Source organism: Dicentrarchus labrax, unplaced genomic scaffold (genome assembly GCF_905237075.1).
Source record: "Dicentrarchus labrax unplaced genomic scaffold, dlabrax2021, whole genome shotgun sequence".
In the NCBI taxonomy this organism is placed as follows: Eukaryota; Metazoa; Chordata; class Actinopteri; family Moronidae; genus Dicentrarchus; species Dicentrarchus labrax.
Window position 1 is genome coordinate 1,851,517 of NW_026136716.1, and position 18,612 is coordinate 1,870,128.

Sequence of the window (18,612 nt, forward strand, 5' to 3'; positions counted from 1 at the left end):
TTAACTTTCTGGGGGTTAAACACATATATCCAATATCTTTTAAATTAATATTATTAGTGTAATTCTACTGTGTAGAAGTACCTCTGAGTAATAACAAACACAAAACAAAAATCTGTATGAGGCAGCGTAAGCTTGTTTAATATAATTAAATTCAATAATCAATATAATACAATGGTGATTATCAGACTGTTATATTACCTAGAACATATATCAGTCAACAAAAACAACAAAACGATATTGTTAAGAGTATCACCGTGTCTATTTTCTAGGACTTACATTCAGTTATAATGATTGTATTGTTATTTAAATTATTATTCATCTCAGTTATGATTTTTCTACATATACAGACTCCTAACAAACTATGTATAATCACATGGGTCTGGTTCAATGTATCTCTTAATGAAAATACCACCAGTGAAAAAATAATCATTACATTTTAAATAAAGTATAAAATTGATCACTTTTAAATTTCAGTGGGGCAACACCACGACACAAATCTGAGTTCATCAGCAGAGTTAAACTCCTGAGGACACTTTGATAACATACATAACTGTGAAGTGAGACCTCAAATCCTTTGTGCTTTACACTTAAATAATAAACTTTATTTATTTACTGCTTTTTTTTTGTGCACAAAATGGGAAATATGAGTAAGGATGTCAGGCAACCCTAGCCTAGCTTCAGTCCTAGCAATCACTTTTGGGACATTTAATATGGCGTACCACAGGGCTCCGTCCTGGGTCCACTACTTTTCTCTATATGTTACCATCTGCAAGCACAGACTCCCAAAGAGCTACTCAGCCGATCGAATCAAATCCTCTGTCAATATTTAGGGTTTGTTCACGAGTTTATAATGGACTCAAACTCATCAATCCTCTGCCTGGTGTTTCCTCTCCGGATCTTCCTGTAGGACACAGTTTTGTACTTTGACGATTGACGGCTTCCATTCTTCTTGTTGTCCGCTGCGTCCGCCTCGCCGTTTATCTTGTCAGAGTTTTGACCTCCTTCCTCTTTGTCTCCTTCATCCTCCCTCACTTTCATTTCAGGGTTTTCGGAGCTGGGTGAGTTTTGGGTCGGACCGGACTCTTTACTTCCTGGTCCGGCCCCTAAGGACGACTGAGCGGCAGCGTCCATCAACGACGCTTTCTTCTGTGGATCTGAAAGTGGAAACATCAGCTGTGACTTTATGTTTAATGAAAATACTTTTTAAAGGTTAAAGCTTGTGATTTAATTGGCTCTTTTCAGTATAATTTGCCTTTGGCAGATGAGTGAGTGTTATCTTTGTGGAATTTTAATTTGATTTTAATGAATGAATAAACTCTCTGGCCTTAATCTCAACTGTCAGTAAATGTGTACCAGACAATTATAGCTGCTGTTATATAAGATCTTCTCTACACTGCAAACTTTAAAACAAAGTGTACAACTTCCAGCTAGACATTTACGCACTTATAGCAATAAATAACTTAAGGTGAAAATGCTGCTGCAGCAGCTTTTGTTGCCTTACTAATCTTTCTTATTGTTTTGTCTTTTACACAGATCATCTAATTGGGGTTTGTTTTGTTCCTTTCAGCAAAAAGAAAACTGTTCTCATTAACTTAATGCAATGTTTATCAGTTTCAAGTCAGATCAACATAAATTAGTTAGTTATCTCATTCAGATTCATAATAATAACTTTATAAGTTAAACAAGTAAAATAATAAACATAACTTTAACTGAATCAGTCATTTTCTTTATATTTTAATCCATAAGATTTTCAATTAAATCAAACATTCATCATTCATGTCCTCAGCAATAGCTATTCAATCTGTGTACATTCTGTAATTTACTCTCTAGACAGTACATCTCATAGTTAGTGGTGGAGTCCGCCATTCTTTCCTGCTTAAGGATATTAACAGTGATGTGGCGTTTGTTTCTTTATTTTTTTGGTACTTGTTTGGGAGCCAAATGATCTGGCTCACTTTTGCAGTGTGTGAGCGCACTGGGAAAAAAAAGCATAAACTGGCATTATGAGTTGTAATAGCAGAGTCGTCCTTTAAGAGTTTAGATGGTGTTTACCTGTCTGCAGTTCAGGTGTAATGTCTTCTGCTGTTTCACCTGGAGCAGGAAATGATGTTTCAAATTGCTCGTGTTCCTCCAGACTCCGTGTTCCCACCTCTGTGGGATCTGTCAGACTCAGAGGAGCCTGGACAGACGGTAGATTTGTGTCTGTCTCCATCTCGTTGTCCTCACTCGGTGATGTGGGATAAATGTCCCCATTAGGGGTTTTGGCAGCGCCGGAGTGTTTCTCTCCGTCTGCGAGGAGAGCTTCATTTCCTGTTTCTGCAGAGTCATGACTCAGCATTTCTTGTTTTCCATTAACATGTTGTTGTTGTTGTTCGTTTTTCTCTACCTCCTTTTCTTGTCTCTCCTCCTTCTGTTCTTCTTTTCCAATCTGGTGTTCTTGTTCTTCGTTCTCTACCTCCTTTTCACCTCTTCCAATGTGACTTTCTTGTCTTTCTATCGCTTTCTCCCCGTCACGTTCTTTTCTTTCTTTGTCTACCTCTATTCCTTCTTCTTTTCCATCCACCTGTTCTTCTTGTTCTATCTCCACCTCCTTTTCCTCTTTTTCCTCAATATTTTCTTCTTTTTCATTAACGTGTTGTCGTTCTTTCTCTACCTCCTTTTCTTGTCTTTCCTCCATCTTTTCTTCTTTTACATCCATCTGCTGTTCTTGTTCTTCTTTCTCTACCTCCTTTTCTCCTCTTCCAATGTGACTATCTTGTCCTTCTATCGCTCTCTCCCTGTCTTGTTTTTTTCTGTCTTCGCCTGCCTCTTCTCCCTCCTCTTTTTTTTCTACTCTGTCATCCTGTCCTACCTCCTCCTCCTTTTTGTTTTTTTCCTCTGCTTCCATCTGTTCTTCTCTTTCTTCAACCTCTTCTTCATGATGGCTCTCCTTCTCTTCTTCTTTCATCTCCCTACGTTCTTTTCTTTCTTTGACCTCTTCTTCGTCATGGGTCTTCTTTCCTTCCTCCGCTACCTGCTTTTTTTCTACCTCTTCTTCCACTGTCACCAAGTCTTGTTCTTTTCTTTCTTTATCTTCCTCTTCTTCCTCCTTTTCTTCCCCTTCTCCGTCATCCTCAGTTCCTTCGTTCATAAGTTCTATTTCCTTGTTTGTTTGTTCTTTATTCTCCACCTCTCTTTCATCCTGTCTTTCTGTCACTTTCTCCCACTCTCCTTCTACATTCTCTCTCCATCCAAGATTGTTCATAACCTCCTCCACACTCTCCTTTAAACCGCCTACATCTTCATCTGCCTGCCTTCTTTCTTCAGTCTTTGCTTCATCCTCTTCCTCTACCTCTTCTTCTTCTGTCTTTGCCTCTTCTTGCTCTTCTTCTACATCCTTTTCTAGCGCCGGCTCTTCCTCTCTTCCTTCTATCTCTTCTTCTTTCACCTTTTCCTTCCCTTCCTCATCCTCTAGCTCCTTTCCTTCCTCCTGTAACTCTTCACCTTCTATTTCACCTTCCTCTTTTTCAATCGTTCTTTCTTCCTGTGCACCCTCCCCCACTTCCTCCTCTGTGTTTGCCTTTCCTTCATTCTCTCCTTCCATCTCCTCCTCTACCTTTCTTGTCCTTTCCTCTTCAGTGTTTCCATCACTGGTGCCGTCTTCCTGAGATTCTTCTCCTCCTTGTTGCAACTCCTCACCCTCTTGCTCCTGTTCTTCTTCCTCTCCCTCTTTGCTCTCATTGTTATGTTTACAGTCTTGATGATTTCCTCCCTCCTTTCCCACCTGCTCATCTTTGTCTTCCTCCACTGTTTCTGCTTCTTGAACACTTCTCTTGTCACCTGAAGCCGTCCCTTCAGCGTTGTCCTCTCTTTTGACTTCACACAGAACCGGCTCAATAGTGTCCTCCAAAGACAGAATATCTCCAAACAGCCCGACTGCTCGAATAACCCGAGATATTACTGAATTTTCCTCGAGGTCCAGACTGTCCAGCATGTCTGCAGTCGTCCACCAGCTCGCCATGATGTGGGAAATAAGAGAAAACTGCTCTTTAATGGCTCCGTTTGAGGAACTTGTGAAGCAGAGTGAAAGAAATAAACCTGCATCTGTCCCACCCAAACCACTTGTCCATGTTATGAAAGCATTCACTCTCACTCAGGCAGGATTTGATTAATGCCGATTGGCAGAAACGCAGCGCACGTCATTTCTCAGTCCATAGTCTGGTGACCCGAAGGCCACGTTTTCAGCCTCGGGTTTGTAATACTTTAATCTGTCAGGTGTGATCTCTCTCCTTTACTGGACTCCTCCACCCAGACTCTTATAAGCACCACTTTTTTAACTAGTGCTGGAGGAAGTATTCAGATCCCTAAAGTAAAAACAGCGAAAGGTATTTAAAGTAAAAGGACTCATAATGCAGAATGACCCCTTCCCATAAAGGTTCTGAAAGATTATATTTTTTACTTAAGGTTTTAAAAAACAAAACACAGTAAAGAGCTAAAGCACACATTGGAAATAAATACTGTAACTTTAGAAGTGGGTGCAGTATTTGTAATTAATGTCATACGTACACGTACTGTATATATGAGTTAAATACAATATGCTTGATAAATGACGTCTGGCTTGTTCTATAAACCTTTCATGCGTGAATTTTGGATTTTATGACTCTTTAGGCATGAAAACATTTCATTTAATTTAATTTGTTGACTGGGGTGGACTGCATGCGTTTGAGTTTTCAACTGTGTATTAATAACCAATTAATACAATTATATATTATGCAAACCTATATAAAATAATATGTATTCTTTATACTTTAAACTAATTGTTCAATGCAATGTAAAACTATGGATTATATATGTGTTTTTAATATACTAATATAAATAGGACCTTAAATTGACCTGCAGGGGCTCTTACTACAGAAGGATTGGAGAGATATTCCTGAGCTGCTCAGTTTCTGCTCCTTAATCCAAGTGGCTGATGATAAGCCCCCCCCAAAAAAAAAACAGATTTTGAATAGCTGTTTGAGAAAGGGTTAATATTACGTTGCTTTTTTCTTCCTCTCCTCCTTATTCTTCTTTCAGCTTTAAGATCAACATTCCCATAGTGGTTTATCCCACTGTGGCATGTAAGGCTTCACTATAAGCTGTAATGAGTGTTAAAATCTCACGAGTTGGCATTATGTCACCGTTTACCGTCCTCACTGCAGTACAGCTATTCTTGTCAAAGTATAATACATAACTAGAAAATAAAAATAAATAAATAATTATTTTTATTTAAGATCATATGTATCTGAATGATCTTCAAGTGATGCTTTCTTACAAACCATCCTTATGTTTCTGAATACCCCTCAAAGCACTACCGCCCTTATCCACTAGATGGTGGTATAACGTTTCATTGTAGTATCCTTGGATTGGATTTCAGTAGGGTAATAAGTTTACAGCCTACTGCATCAAAAATACTTAATACACAATAATCTGACCAAATCGTATTTATTATTCCAGGAAATATTCTTCTTGAAAAATAGATTTGTGATTTAAATTCTCCAAAATGAAAAAGCAGACTGCCCTAAAAACAGACGCTGAACCTTCATCTGTCTGTTGCATGTAAAAAATATTAAAGATTTTAGAGTAAGCAATGAAAAATACTTATATGTATGAAGCCATGGTTAAATCCAACCTGGCCTCCATGTAAAAACAAGGAAGATCAGTTCAAGCTCCTTATCATATTATTTTAAATAAACATAAATTGTAATAAAATATAATGTAATGAATATGTTGTATTTATTATTATTATTATTATTATTATTATTATTATTATTATTATTATTATTATTATTATTATTATTACACCAACTGTATCTTTTCAATCAACAAAATAATCTGTATTCAAATTTGTACCTGGAGCGGGTAACGGGTTAACTGAATGCTGTTAATTTAAGCCTGAAATTGATTATGGGTTGATCAGAAGTTGCTATATTTGAGCAGAGGTGAGCTTCAGAACAATGTTGTTGATCCAAAGAGTAAGATAACTATTTACAGAACTATTAAGTTCTATATATATATATATATATATATATATATATATATATAGTCGTTTCAGTCAGCACTCGCTCAAATATTATTTAATCCAGTTTGTATGTTGTGATTTAGTGTTACGGTGTGTTAGGAGGTATTAAATATAAAAAACATGAGTCATCATTTATCAGAACATTTATTGCAATAATAAAATAACGTAACAGTAAAAATGGGATTTGATTCCCTTTTTCAAGAGTTTCACATCATCTTTTATGAAAATATGCCTTAAATGTGTTTTACAATCAGTTTTACATTCAACGGTGGTGCAACCAAAACCTTTAAATCCTTATAAACCCCATTTAAAGTCATTATTAATAATACAGGCTCAAAACATTCATCCCCAAAACATTTTGCTGCATGACGAGTAGGCAAAGTGCTTTTTCTTCTTCCTGATATTGATACTTTCCCAAATACATCTACAAATTAAAAAAGTGTTTATTGAACAATATTGCATAACCTTAGATTAACCATACCTTAATCTACCTCACAACACTTGTGTCTAAAAGATTTTACATGTTTTTCAAGATAAGCCTCATATAATAATTTATTTGATAATTTATCTTAGACAAATTTAAAGTCCAAAATTAGTCAAAAGGACCCATGTTTGAACTAGCAGCAGCACTGAATTTGGCACTTCTTATTTCTCTGCATCAGTAGTTTCTTCTAAGATTCACTTCTGCTCTGTGATTTTGCTTCCTGCTGTGCTCTCCAAGCTTCGAGCACCTCGTCGTCTTCGGCCTCGGCAGCGGCCCGAGCTCTAATCCTCTGCCTGGTTTGGGCAATGAAAGTGGCAATGTCATCCTCCTCTTCCTTGGCGGCTTCCTCCCTCCTACTCCTCCTCCCTTCTGTCTCGCTGCTTTCATATCGTGAATGATGAGTGAACTTTCTCTTTGAGGAGAGGTCGCTGTAGCTGTCGGTCGCCTCGTTGCTCTCATCGTAAGCGCCGTACGACCTCCCCGCCCGGCTGTGGGATTGCGTCAACCCATTGCAGGAATATTCTGCATCTTCGCTTGATAGATCCTCATGTAACCTTGATCTGTATCTGGACGAAATGCCATATGTTTCTTCATCTTCTTCCTCGACAGCATATGAGGCCCTGCGGCTTGAGAAGTCGTATTCGGAAGCGGAGGCATCAAGATCGTCATAGGGATCCTCTGAGGGACCGGCTTCTGCTGCGGAGGCTGGTTTCTTTGGAGGAGGCCTGACGCTTTTCAGCCAGTCGTCGATGCTGGTGTTCTTTTCTTTCTCCAGAGCAGGGTTGAGATTTAGGCACCCAGAGAGGCCATAACTCCTTGTAGGTTTCTCCTTTTTCTTTGTTTCTTCAAGAAACTCCTCTACTTTCTTCTTTCTCTCCTCCTCCTCGTCTTCGTCCTCCTTTGGTTTCTTTTTCTTGTACAGGGTGCTGCGCTTGTTGTCCTCCAGGATCTTCTTCTTTTCATAGGTAGCCATCTTGTCCCTCATCTCGGACTTGATTTCCTTATCCATGGCATCCAGTTTGCCCATGTTGACTTGGTCTTGGAAGAGGCTGAAAAGAGGGACACTGGTGGTAGTGATCTTGTTTTTCTTGGAGCCCAGGGTGGAGCCAAGGGAGGATCCCAGAGCAGAGCCTCTTCCACTGAGGCCAGAGAAGCTGCTCGACGCGCCACCTGAGAGGACTGACGCCGCTCTGCCACGACCCTGAGACAGTGCACTGGAATAGGAAGCTCCGCTCAACAAGGATGCCTTGTCATCGTCCACGCCACGGCCTGAAATCATACTTGTTGCACCGCCAAAGCTAAGTTCCGATCCAGCGCGTGATGGAGGAGGAAGACTCATCTCGCTTTGCTTCTGTTTGATTGTTTCAGAGACGACATTGGCGATCCAGTTTTGGATGCTGGCCAGATTTACCATTGGTTCACCTCCAGGTCCCTGGACAGTGGGAACTGGAAGGATGGGAGGAACTGGTGTCATGGGATTAACTGGGACTGCAGATTGTGCTGATCTTGTACTGCGAGCCTGTGAAACTGAAGATATGACAGACGACCTGCCACTGAGCATGGACATGTTGTCATCATTGGCGACGCTCTGCGGACCGGTGACTCCAGCTCCAGCCCAGAAGGCCGAGAGAGGTATCGTACCTCCGCTGATGCAGCTCTCAGTCTCCCAGCTGCACATGGACTGACTCTCTTCTAAATTTTTCTTTGAACGCTCCAGGATCTCCTCACGCCTTTGCCTCCGTTTGACCGTTGCAGAGTCCTCACCTCGACTCAGCTCCAAAATCTCATCTGGGTTTTCCTCCCCGTAACGCTTCTGCTGCCTCATCTTCCATGACTGATACGCTGTCAGGTTGACATCTTGGAAGGATGGAGTCTTGGCCTCTCCCTCGCCGTCACCTTTCTCTCCATCTCCTACAGAACTTTTCTCTCCATCCTCTCGATCTTTCTTGTTCCAGCCAAACTGGATCCTTTTCACGCGCCAACGCTCCAGAGGCGTCATCTTCTCCTTGTTCTTCTGGCAAAAGTTGTACATAGAGCTGGTGTCAGAGAGGATGCTCTCCACTTCGTCATCAATCTTCTTCTTTCCTCCTTCACCAGCTTCAGTAGCGCTGGTATCACTAGCTTCGTCGTCGTCTTTCTTGCGGTAGCGAGCAGCAGCTTGTTCCTCGATTTCCCTCAACCGCTGTTTCCAAAGATCAGAGTAACTTGTGCAGCTTGAGGTGGACATCGCGTCTGAGGGTGGACGTCTATGGCAACGTTTCAACCGCTCTTTTAAAGCTCGTACATCCTCGCTGGTGACACTCTCCACATCAGCGTCTACACCGTCCTGCGTCTGCCTTGGTCGGCCCTGGGTGGCGGATTCCACATCCTCATTGTCGCTGTTCAGCTGCGCCTCCCACCAGTCTTCGCTCTGATATTTCTCGTTCCTCCGCTGCCACTCGCGGATCATGCTGTCAAGACCATCCTCATGCTCACCATCTTCTTTGCCCTCCTGGTCAAGTAAAGCAATCTCTTCTTGAGTGGGAGCCGATCCCTTGTTGTCCAGCCCGTTCCGCGCTCCAATCAGTCCACTCCTGAGCGCTGCAGCAGCTGCTGAGGAGGCGACGCTGCTCATCACACTTTCTCCATCTTCCTCCTCTTCCAACATGATGGAGTGTGCTTTCACTTCAATCATACTCTGCTCTTCTTCTTTATCAGTGTCATCATCATCATCATCATCCCTGTTGTCACCAAAGATGCGGGCACGTGCGCGTGTATCAATAACAGAGCACTGGCTGAGCGTTTCATCGTCATCGTCGCGCTCCTCCATCAGGTTCTCATTGAGCTCTCGCAGCTGCTTCAGGAAGCCTTCATTGGGGTTGATGGCACGCTTTTTCCTCATGGAGGTCAGGGCTTCCATGATGGTCATGTGCTGGAAGATCATCAGGTAGGATGCCACCAGGACGGCAGAGCGACTAACGCCCATCATGGAAACCACAAGAACCTTTCCTGCAAGAAAACAAAACAGTGACTAAAACCTGACACATATTTATATTTAATATTTTACAGAAATACACAAACAAATATTTAGTATGTTGAACAATTTTCATTCACTTCTCCGCCATGATTCCAGTGTTTTTGAACCTTTCATTTTACCTCCACTTACTACCATCACATTTTAAGTTGTAACTAATAAAGGAATGTATGTGTGCACTACATGCATGAACGTCACTGGCTGACATTGAAACAAAAGAATTACAGGAAATGCTTAATTTTCTAGTGCTTATTTTTTTGTATTATAATTCAAAATTTGGTGGTGCAACCAAAACCCCATTAAAAGTCATTATTAATAATACAGGCTCTACACATTCATCCTCATAAAATTTGTATGCATGATGAGATCCTGATATTAGATGTTTTTTTCTTTCCGAATACAGACATCCACAATTTAAAAAAGTGATAAAGTTAAAGTAAATTAATTATATATATATATATATATATATATATATATATATATATATATATATATAATATGTTAACATATTTGTAGTTTTATTTGTAATCCTCATTTAGCAAGATCAAATACATTAAACTAAAATTGTGGATGGATTTATTGGTCGGGCTCTTGTCGCGAACGTAAAATATTCCACATATCAATAGCAACACTGTTTATTAACTTAGGGCTTAGAGTTAGGGTAGATCATGTTAGGGAAGGGTTCCTCTTTCATGTTAGGGAAACAATTTGTGCTACTCACAAATAAAAATCAGCTTCAAGTTGTTCATTACACAAGTCAACGAGAGCTACAGTTGTTGCTGCTGACGTCTTCAGGCAACACTTTATGACTCAGCTGCAGTAAGGATGAATGAGAGCCAGTCAACACTGTGACTCTTACATGATCTTGTCTTCCAGGAACACAGATGTAATCAGTATTGTCCATTGTAAAGCTTTTCTCAGAAACTGATATGTTGTGGAAGTGTGGAGACGCTTTCTGGTGGGCTGCTTTTACTGCATCAACATCGACCCCGCTCAGGGACAAATTCATTCATTGTTTTTGGCTATGTGTGCTGAAATGTATGTGTTTGTGTTTTGTGTGTATTCTCCCTGTTAACACAATAAAATAAACCAATACATTAAAAAACCCTGTGAACTGCAGATAAGAAACAATGAGAAGAAAAAATTCAACAGACAAAAAAGTGTATTTTGATTTGCATAAATTAAAACAACTTCAATAAAGTATATTAAAAAATGGATCCTCCACCAGAAACTTTTATTACTTAAGTACTGTTTTTGTTTGTTTTGTTGTATTACATTAGTGCTTCAAAAAACACATTTTCTTGGAAATGATTTCAGTGAAAGCCATATTATATTTGATTTTTTTTCTCTCATTACAATTTTCAAGTTTGTCATTTCTTCATCATTTTCTAAGTTTACAATTTTTCTACTTGTGAAAACATTTTTGTTTTTAACCTGTGAAAACACACAAACTTCACAGGTGTGCGGAGCTCTTTTGACCCCTGGGTTTTGCCCAGAAGTACTCTTTTAGTACTCCCCCATGTCCCTTTAGGGGCACCATACAGGTGAAATTATTTTAACCTGAAAACCATTTTTTTAATCACATGCTTTTCGGGGCTTCTGTAACATGCAGTTTGAAGGAAAAATGGAAATGTACTTACAACAAAGAACTGAATTTATAGTGATTTTTTTTCTAGTCTTAACCAGGCTAATTAATACATTTTTCATTTAATTTATTTTCATCTCTTCAACAGCTCATTTATTTATGTGCTGTTGCATTTCTGTGAAAACACTTTGTAGCAGTGGCTACTAGTCTTGAGTCTGCCAATAATAGGAGAGCTATGGATTCCAAATCCAAAACAAAGTCTCTGAAGAAATTTAAAGCATGGACAGATTGATTTGCTTTCACCACCAACACTGGTCTTTTTCATATAATTATCAATCTTTCAAAGAGATTAAATATAAAGAAATATAATAGAGACAGAAACTCTCAGAAGAACACAAAAACATTTCTCACCCTTGTGTGTCAGCAGAGCCTCGTCCAAGAATTCGGCGGTGGGCCGAAAGTGCACCGAGATGTCGGCGTCAGGGAAGTCGTCCACCTCGATGCCCATGTACTGGATGTTCATGCCACCATAGAAAGACTCGCCGGTGTAGACCCCTGTGCCGTGGGCGGTGTTAAGGATGTGGGTGATGCCCATTCGCTTCAGACGAGCCTTGTTGACCGCAACAGATCTGAAAAAGATAAGCCAGTCTCGTCTCATATATAAAATTATGCACTCAAACTTATCAGTTGCTTTTGGGAGTCAAACAAAATGTACAGCCCAAATTAAATACACCTTTAGAAAATAACACTTCAAGACCATCTTGTCAGCCTATGCTGCTGTATTTCCTGCATAAAATGGACATTACAGCAAGTAATCCACAATCCACTTAAGTAGCTTGTGCTGAGGCTTTCAAACCTAACCTTCATCATCAGCTAATAGAGTCTGCTCAGTTGTTATGGAGCTGTCGATGTTCACTTCAATAATTGGAGTGTTTAACCATCTATCTTTCCATGACAAATGAGCAGATGAAGACCATGTTATATGGTTGCAAGTTCTGGAACAATTTGTGATTGTTTGTCACACCAATGGGACATCAGCTAGGCTTTGGCTTGAATGACGGTAATGATCATATATCTGGGATAATTTAGTTGCAGTTGTTTCAGCATTAGGTCACTATTAAGAAAATCCTCTTTGTGACAGGAAGTACCCAGACTCATGGGAAATGTAGCCTAATTGTGTGTAACAGAAATGCTGAACAATGCACCTTTACCTGAAATGTCCCTGTTTCCATTTCCACCCACTGGTTTTTGGTTTTTGGTTTATTTTCTTTGCAGATGACCCTGAACTTTTGTGGCTGTCCGGTTAAAATACTGAATACATTAATCAGTATTGTACAATTTCAAAATAAATTCTATTTTGTTGAAATAAATCCTTCTAAAAACCATGGTCATTAGACACTGATGTTGTTTGCTTTGAATATTTCAACTACAAGTATTGTTTCCCGGCTTGCAGGGACTCACTTCTCGGCTATGAAGATGTTGGGCCACACCTCGTCCACAGGGTTAATGGGAGCCTCCATACGGTCCTGCACCATGGCCCTCTGGATGTCCAGCACACAGGGGGTGTTGTAGGGGCTACGGTCATCAATCATGTCCCTGACACGGTTGTAGAGGTCTTCCACCATCAACTGCTCTGCGGTTTCCAGCATGGACTCCGGGATGGACTCGGCACGCACGCTGCGAGGTGGGAGCTCTGCAGAGGGAAGACACAGTTTGTAATAATAATGACATTGAAGAATTCACCTTTAAATTTTGAAGGGATATAACTCAAGAATTAAATTATAAGATGAAAACCAAGTAGCCAACTGATCATTGGTCCAACTCTCAGTGTGGTTGCAGTTTTAAAGGTCCAGTGTGTAACATTTAGGCAGAGCTATTGGCAGAAATTGAGCATAATATTCATAGGTATGTTTACATTAGTGTATAATCACCGTTTTAGAAATACTGAGCCAAAAACTGAACTCGCTAGGATTTGTGGGGTAGAAAAACATCAAAGTAGTTATTTTTCTGCAATTATTTCACAATTATATATATATATATATATATATATATATATATATATATATATATAGACATGCATATTAAAACTCATGTTCTTGAAGCTACTCACAGTTCAAAACAAACACTTCATTAATGCAGCCATATTCATCTGGGACCATCGTCCTCTCTGCTGATGAAACATGCATTGTCCATTAAACCCCCATTAATGTAATGTAATGTCAGAGGAGAAATCTGATACTGTGATGCGTGATATGATCTTAATTTCCTCAATCAGTGCGACTCTGCTCCTCCATCGAGATTGTGTCCGGTAATAAGCTGAGGGAATGAAACGTGGATTCACTGTTATTGAAGAGTATTTGACCAAATTAGAGCTGGTGAATGTCGACTTAGAGATCATTACTTAAAATGCTACATTTGGATGAGGAGTGAATAAATCTGTTCTCTTCTGCTTTATCCTGAACAAAATAATGCCTCAGTTTTCCTATTTTATCCAACGGGGGAGAAAATAAATAAGTGTTTTTCAGTCTATTAATTGAAATGATTCTTTTTTTTCACTTCAGTGTAAATTAAAAACATAAAAGACAATGAGACAAACAAGCAGCTTGACAACAGCTCTGATGGACATTTAACATTATTATTTGACATTTTACAAATTTCAAAATTAATTGATAATTAAAATAAAGGTTGCAGCTCTGGAGTAATAACTTATTTGACGTGCTACATTTTAAATTGGTTCAAGCTGCACAACATCAGTCCGATAGCAGTCCAGTCTGGGTTGGATATTGAACCCAAATTCATAATCGTGTTGACTTGCTTTATGATTTAAGTCATAATTTTGACAATTATAGACTGTCTTGTAAAGCCATGGCGCTAAACTGTTAGGAGGCTATAGGAAATTCATGTTAATTTAACCCCTACTTCCCCCTCCTCCTATATTTTCTGTATAAGTAAGAACACACAAAGACCTAAAAAACACAACCAGTACTGCTGTTCGGAAACCTTGTGAGCACAAAATAAACGGACTTAAGTCTTATATTAGTATAATATATAGCAGGACCCACAAGTAAGCAGATATGGTACTCATTAAGTGACAGTGACCTTAATGGCATTTTACAACTGCATAGACCATTTGAGTGTATCTCACTGTATGGTTTGATTATATAACTATCTATAAAATACAGCTGAATTAAATTAACTGAGAACAGCTGCTTGTTCAGAATTACCACACAAAGGCAAATATCTGAGATGCTAGTGCGACATCCAGTGGAAAGTGAATATTATACGTACAACCTTTAAAAGAAGCCGATTTTCTAACTACAAGCAATGTAGGCTGTTTTTTTTTTCTTTGCAGCGCTGTCATTCCTCTTCACCTGTCTCACCCTCGTTGATGATCTTCTTCGCAGCGATGGCTGATGAGAGGTGGATGGGCTCCATGAAGATGCTCGCAGCGTCAGAGCCTGAGATCATGGAGAACCTGGACTCTGATGCCATGGAGAAACTGACAGAGAGAGGAGAAAGTGGACATATCAGCAGTTTGATATACAATAAAACATCCTCATCACAAATCAATGCAAAAAACTTCTATTTTTCTGCATTTATGTTCTAAAAACTCTTTTAGAAGAGTGCAGAAGGTAATTTAATAGTTTTTGCATCCTTTCAATTGTATACATATTTTTTGCTTTAACAGAAAATAACTGTGTGTTACAAGGCTACAAAATCTGAGCTTTTTGAAATTTAATGACAGAAAATGTTGATTTATTTATTTGGACTTGCATCAAAGAACAATGTATGTCAGTTTATGTTAAATAGGCCACACCTACAATAATGTGGAAAGCAATTAAGGGAGAAGGGTACAGACACAATAAAACAAAAATATTTCTGAAACAGATTTAATGAATATTTAAATACATTTGAGTGAAAAACCCTTTAAAATCAAAGCTGGTCCCGGCTCCACACTAGTGGTCGCCAAAGCTTTCACAGGGAGCTGCAAGGCCTTCTTGATTTGAAGGGGTGAAAAACAAACTTCTTTTAATAAATATATAAGTAAGCCTCATTTATTTCTGTGAAGAAAACTAGATGAAATTGTTATTTTTAAAGTTTAAATCATTATGTAAGATAAATTTACGTTTTATTCAAAGATCATTTACTCTCTGATAAACAACATGAGAAAAGTTAAAACAAAGTCTGTATGGCTTATGAAATAGATAAAAACATAATACAGACAGAGAATTGTGTAAAAACTGCCCAAAAACATCAGGAAAACTCTCTAATGTAATATTTAAAGAACAATCTGCTCAGAATACATCCAGATCACTTGTTTAACACAAACTTCCTGCAGTTATTGTGTTCACTGTTTGGGTTCATTGTTCAGTTTATGAGCTGTTCTCTACTGTTATTGTTACACATTGAATATCAAATGAAATATCCATAAAATATAGCCTGTTTACTCAATGATAGTCATAATCTGTTCAGGAAAAGGTGAAGAACTACTGTGATACAGCAGCCTAGATGAGCTTTACTTGTTAAAATCTCTTAATTTCTTTGTAAATAAATATAAATCTGTTGTGTTGGAAGCGTGTTCAGGTACCTGGGGGATGGACAGCGGAGGTAATGAGACTGAATTCCTTGGACCGTCCTCTCCTCCTCCTCTCCCTCACCGCCAGGAACTGTCTGATCATCACGCTCCCCGCTCTCATTGGCCGACGCCATGGCAGCCAAGATCCTTCCTTCCCGCTGAGAAAAAAAAACCATGTTCATTTATGTTATCTTTGTAGTTATTTAGCAGATGTTGCTACTGAGACACATGTTGTAGTATTTTGATTAGAATGTTTACAATGCACTATATTCTTATTAATGAATTCAACATCTCTAAACCGGGTTTGTAAGTTAGACTGAACTCAATGCGATCAACTGGAATTAATCACAGCTGTGCTATATTCATGTAGAACCACATGATTGAAGTTGCATGTAAACATGATGTGATTTAACAACAGTTACAGTATATTTATATTTTTATGGTTTGATATTTTATGATTTGCACTCTTGTAACTGGGGAGAATATAGCAGACAATAATGTTAAAGTTAAATGACATACAGGGGAGGAGGAAATGTGGAGGAGAAAAAAAGATTGTCCAAGAAAAAGTGTGAAATTATTACTTTGTCTATGACTCAGTTTTATTATTTTGTATATGCTTTTCTTATTTCGAGTTTTCATCTTTTCCTGATCCTGCCTGCAGTTCTTCTTCACTGCAAATTGATGAAACAGTGTTTTCTCAGTTTGTGTTTTTATTGAGTGCTGTTATTCTTTATTGATTGAAGGAATGCGACACTTGAGGAGGGAAAGAAAAGTGCTAAGCTGGTTCACATATGACTCAAAACTCAAACAGAGATGAATGACCTAAGGTTCAACCAGCAGACAGAGAAATGTGTCACTGCTCAATGAATCACACTTAAAGATGGGACATGTGCGAGTTTTCAGGATCTGAAGGTGATATATGATCAATGACTTTGGATTCTTATGATAAAGGGACATTTTTATAAGAGATGTGACTTCCACATACACACGAATGGTCTATAGGATGACTGAGGATGTATATAACCAGGGAAACCTTTTAATCAAGGCTTCACAAGGACAATGCTAAGATGCTGTTTTAAGCAGATATAATGTTTACCATGTTCATAGTCTTATTTTAGCACTTACAGCTGAGGCTGATGGGAATGTCATTAGTTTTAAAGGTATACGGTAAGCCAATAATAATAATAATAATAATAATAATAATAATAATAAACTCTTAACAGCAAAACGTGAAATTATCAACAACAAAAAACGTGTTAATGATGAGAAAAATCATCTAACGGTGGATAAATGCTCAGAATAGATTAAAGTAATGGATAAATGGATAAACAGTTTAATGGATAAACAGTTGGAACAAAATAACTATAAATGGATGAAACATATAGCTTGTGTCACTGCCTGTGACAGTTCAACTGTATGAAAACATATTCTAATAATATCCACCTGCATATATAGAGTTAAATAACATCCAGGTTAAGATCAATGAACACATTTGGAATATGACTAGGCTGCAAATGAACCGGGCTGCTAGAGTTCATCTGACGGTACGTCTGAAACAAAGGTTGGGAGCCACTGAGGAACTGTTTAATGCGAGAACCGAGTCATGTTTTTACCAAAATCAGAAATCTACAAATCAATGTTTCTGTAAATGTGTACGTATAATGTGAGTGTGTGTGTGTGTGTGTGGTTGTGTGTGTGTGTGATCTGAGGCTTTCCAGCTGATCTATTTTTAACCAGAGCGACAGCTGCCTCACAGCCTGTCAGGCCTGAGATCAGCAGCACGCTGGAAGGCCGAACAGCTTCAAGCTTTAAAAACACAAAAACATCAACACTCATCAGAAGTGAAGAAACTCCCTGAACCAGAAAACAGGTCTCCAGCTTTATATGAAACTCTGTGTGTGTGTGTGTGTGTGTGTGTGTGTGTGTGTGTGTGTTTTCTTACCTACAGCGGTCGCTCACAGTGTCTCTCTGAGGGTCTGAAGCTGATGGCCGCCAGAATGACACTAAAGTTAGAGAGAGTCTCTCACCCACCTCCCCCTAACCAGGCCTGTAGAGACACCCGACACCATCAGCTGCAGGTAATGGAGTACATTTACTCAAGTAAAACTGTAATTAAATCTGTTGTTGAAATGGATTACATCAAAACATTTTAATTACATTTTACACACGCTTGATGAAGAACAACAAACAAATGAAAATGACAAAATGAAGTCAGTGTTACTTAAAATTACTAAAGCTACTTGATCCAGAACGTTATCTTCCAAATATGAGTTTGTTTTGCTCACAGCTTTTGATATTATCACTTTCAGCATTTGTTTCTAGCAAATTAATGCTTCGTTTTTCAAATAATGGGTTAAAAGGCAGAAAGTAACACAAATAATTTAATGATCTGTGAAGTGCACATTTAAGAACAAGTGATTAAGGCTTAAGTTTTTAAATGTATATGAATGATTTGTAAATAATACAGTTTATTGATTTCTAATGCCACCTGCAGATAGTTCAATGCTTTACTAATGTGCCACAGCAGTGTAATGTTTTGGAGCTCAAATATCTTCATTTGGGGACTTTTAAAGCAAATATTGATACTTATTAAGTGGATTTGAGATTTGTCTTCTCTGGTGATCTGCAAACTATAAAATCTTTAAAGTGAGCAGTTTACAACTGATCTTTGATGTTTATTGTATGGAAATGTTTATTTATGTGACAATGTTGTAGTTTATTAGTGTATTATTAATATTATGATTATAAACCGATACTTAAAGAGAATGGTGACTGACTTTGGTTGGAGTTTTTATTTACTTTGATATAAAATAATAAATATAACTAATAAAATCTATGCTGCTTGAATTCACAGGGGCTGCAGTTTCTATGCATGTTGTGATTTAAATACATTATTGTATTAATTTACAGATAA

General features: G+C 38.5%; 2 protein-coding genes across 4 annotated transcripts; both read right to left on the reverse strand.

Annotated features, from left to right (window-relative positions):
• Window positions 1-111: 111 nt before the first annotated feature.
• On the reverse strand, window positions 112-4,000 carry LOC127378949 (golgin subfamily A member 6-like protein 22). The gene is made up of 3 exons (XM_051428328.1): window positions 3,496-4,000; window positions 2,053-3,414; window positions 112-1,154 (listed from the first exon to the last, which is right to left on the reverse strand). The coding sequence occupies exons 1-3, from the start codon at window positions 3,998-4,000 to the stop codon at window positions 838-840; spliced, it is 2,184 nt and encodes a 727-aa protein (XP_051284288.1). The 3' UTR covers window positions 112-837.
• Window positions 4,001-6,165: 2,165 nt separating this feature from the next.
• On the reverse strand, window positions 6,166-17,746 carry dusp27 (dual specificity phosphatase 27). Of its 3 annotated transcripts, none has more exons than XM_051427851.1 (6): window positions 17,641-17,746; window positions 15,711-15,856; window positions 14,503-14,621; window positions 12,584-12,815; window positions 11,534-11,751; window positions 6,166-9,512 (listed from the first exon to the last, which is right to left on the reverse strand). In XM_051427851.1, exons 2-6 carry the CDS (start codon window positions 15,830-15,832, stop codon window positions 6,712-6,714), a joined length of 3,492 nt encoding a protein of 1,163 aa, XP_051283811.1. In that variant the 5' UTR covers window positions 15,833-15,856; window positions 17,641-17,746; the 3' UTR covers window positions 6,166-6,711. The 3 variants fall into 3 exon arrangements, with proteins under 3 accessions (XP_051283811.1, XP_051283809.1, XP_051283810.1); XM_051427849.1 differs by having other exon boundaries at window positions 14,494-14,621; XM_051427850.1 differs by having other exon boundaries at window positions 14,494-14,621; window positions 17,645-17,700.
• Between the last annotated feature and the right edge of the window lie 866 nt (window positions 17,747-18,612).

What these genes read in the sequence shown, in the direction of transcription:
- LOC127378949 (XM_051428328.1), bottom strand. Translation starts at nt 4,000, where the DNA reads ATGGCGAGCTGGTGGACGACTGCAGACATGCTGGACAGTCTGGACCTC. An exon ending in AACGATTGAAAAAGAGGAAG is followed by an intron (nt 3,415 to 3,495) that starts GTGAAATAGAAG and finishes TGAAAGAAGAAG; the next exon opens with AGATAGAAGGAAGAGAGGAA. An exon ending in TACACCTGAACTGCAGACAG is followed by an intron (nt 1,155 to 2,052) that starts GTAAACACCATC and finishes TTCCACTTTCAG; the next exon opens with ATCCACAGAAGAAAGCGTCG.
- dusp27 (XM_051427849.1), bottom strand. Translation starts at nt 15,832, where the DNA reads ATGGCGTCGGCCAATGAGAGCGGGGAGCGTGATGATCAGACAGTTCCT. An exon ending in CTCCGCTGTCCATCCCCCAG is followed by an intron (nt 14,622 to 15,710) that starts GTACCTGAACAC and finishes TCTCTCTGTCAG; the next exon opens with TTTCTCCATGGCATCAGAGT. An exon ending in GGCTCTGCTGACACACAAGG is followed by an intron (nt 9,513 to 11,533) that starts GTGAGAAATGTT and finishes GTTTTCTTGCAG; the next exon opens with GAAAGGTTCTTGTGGTTTCC.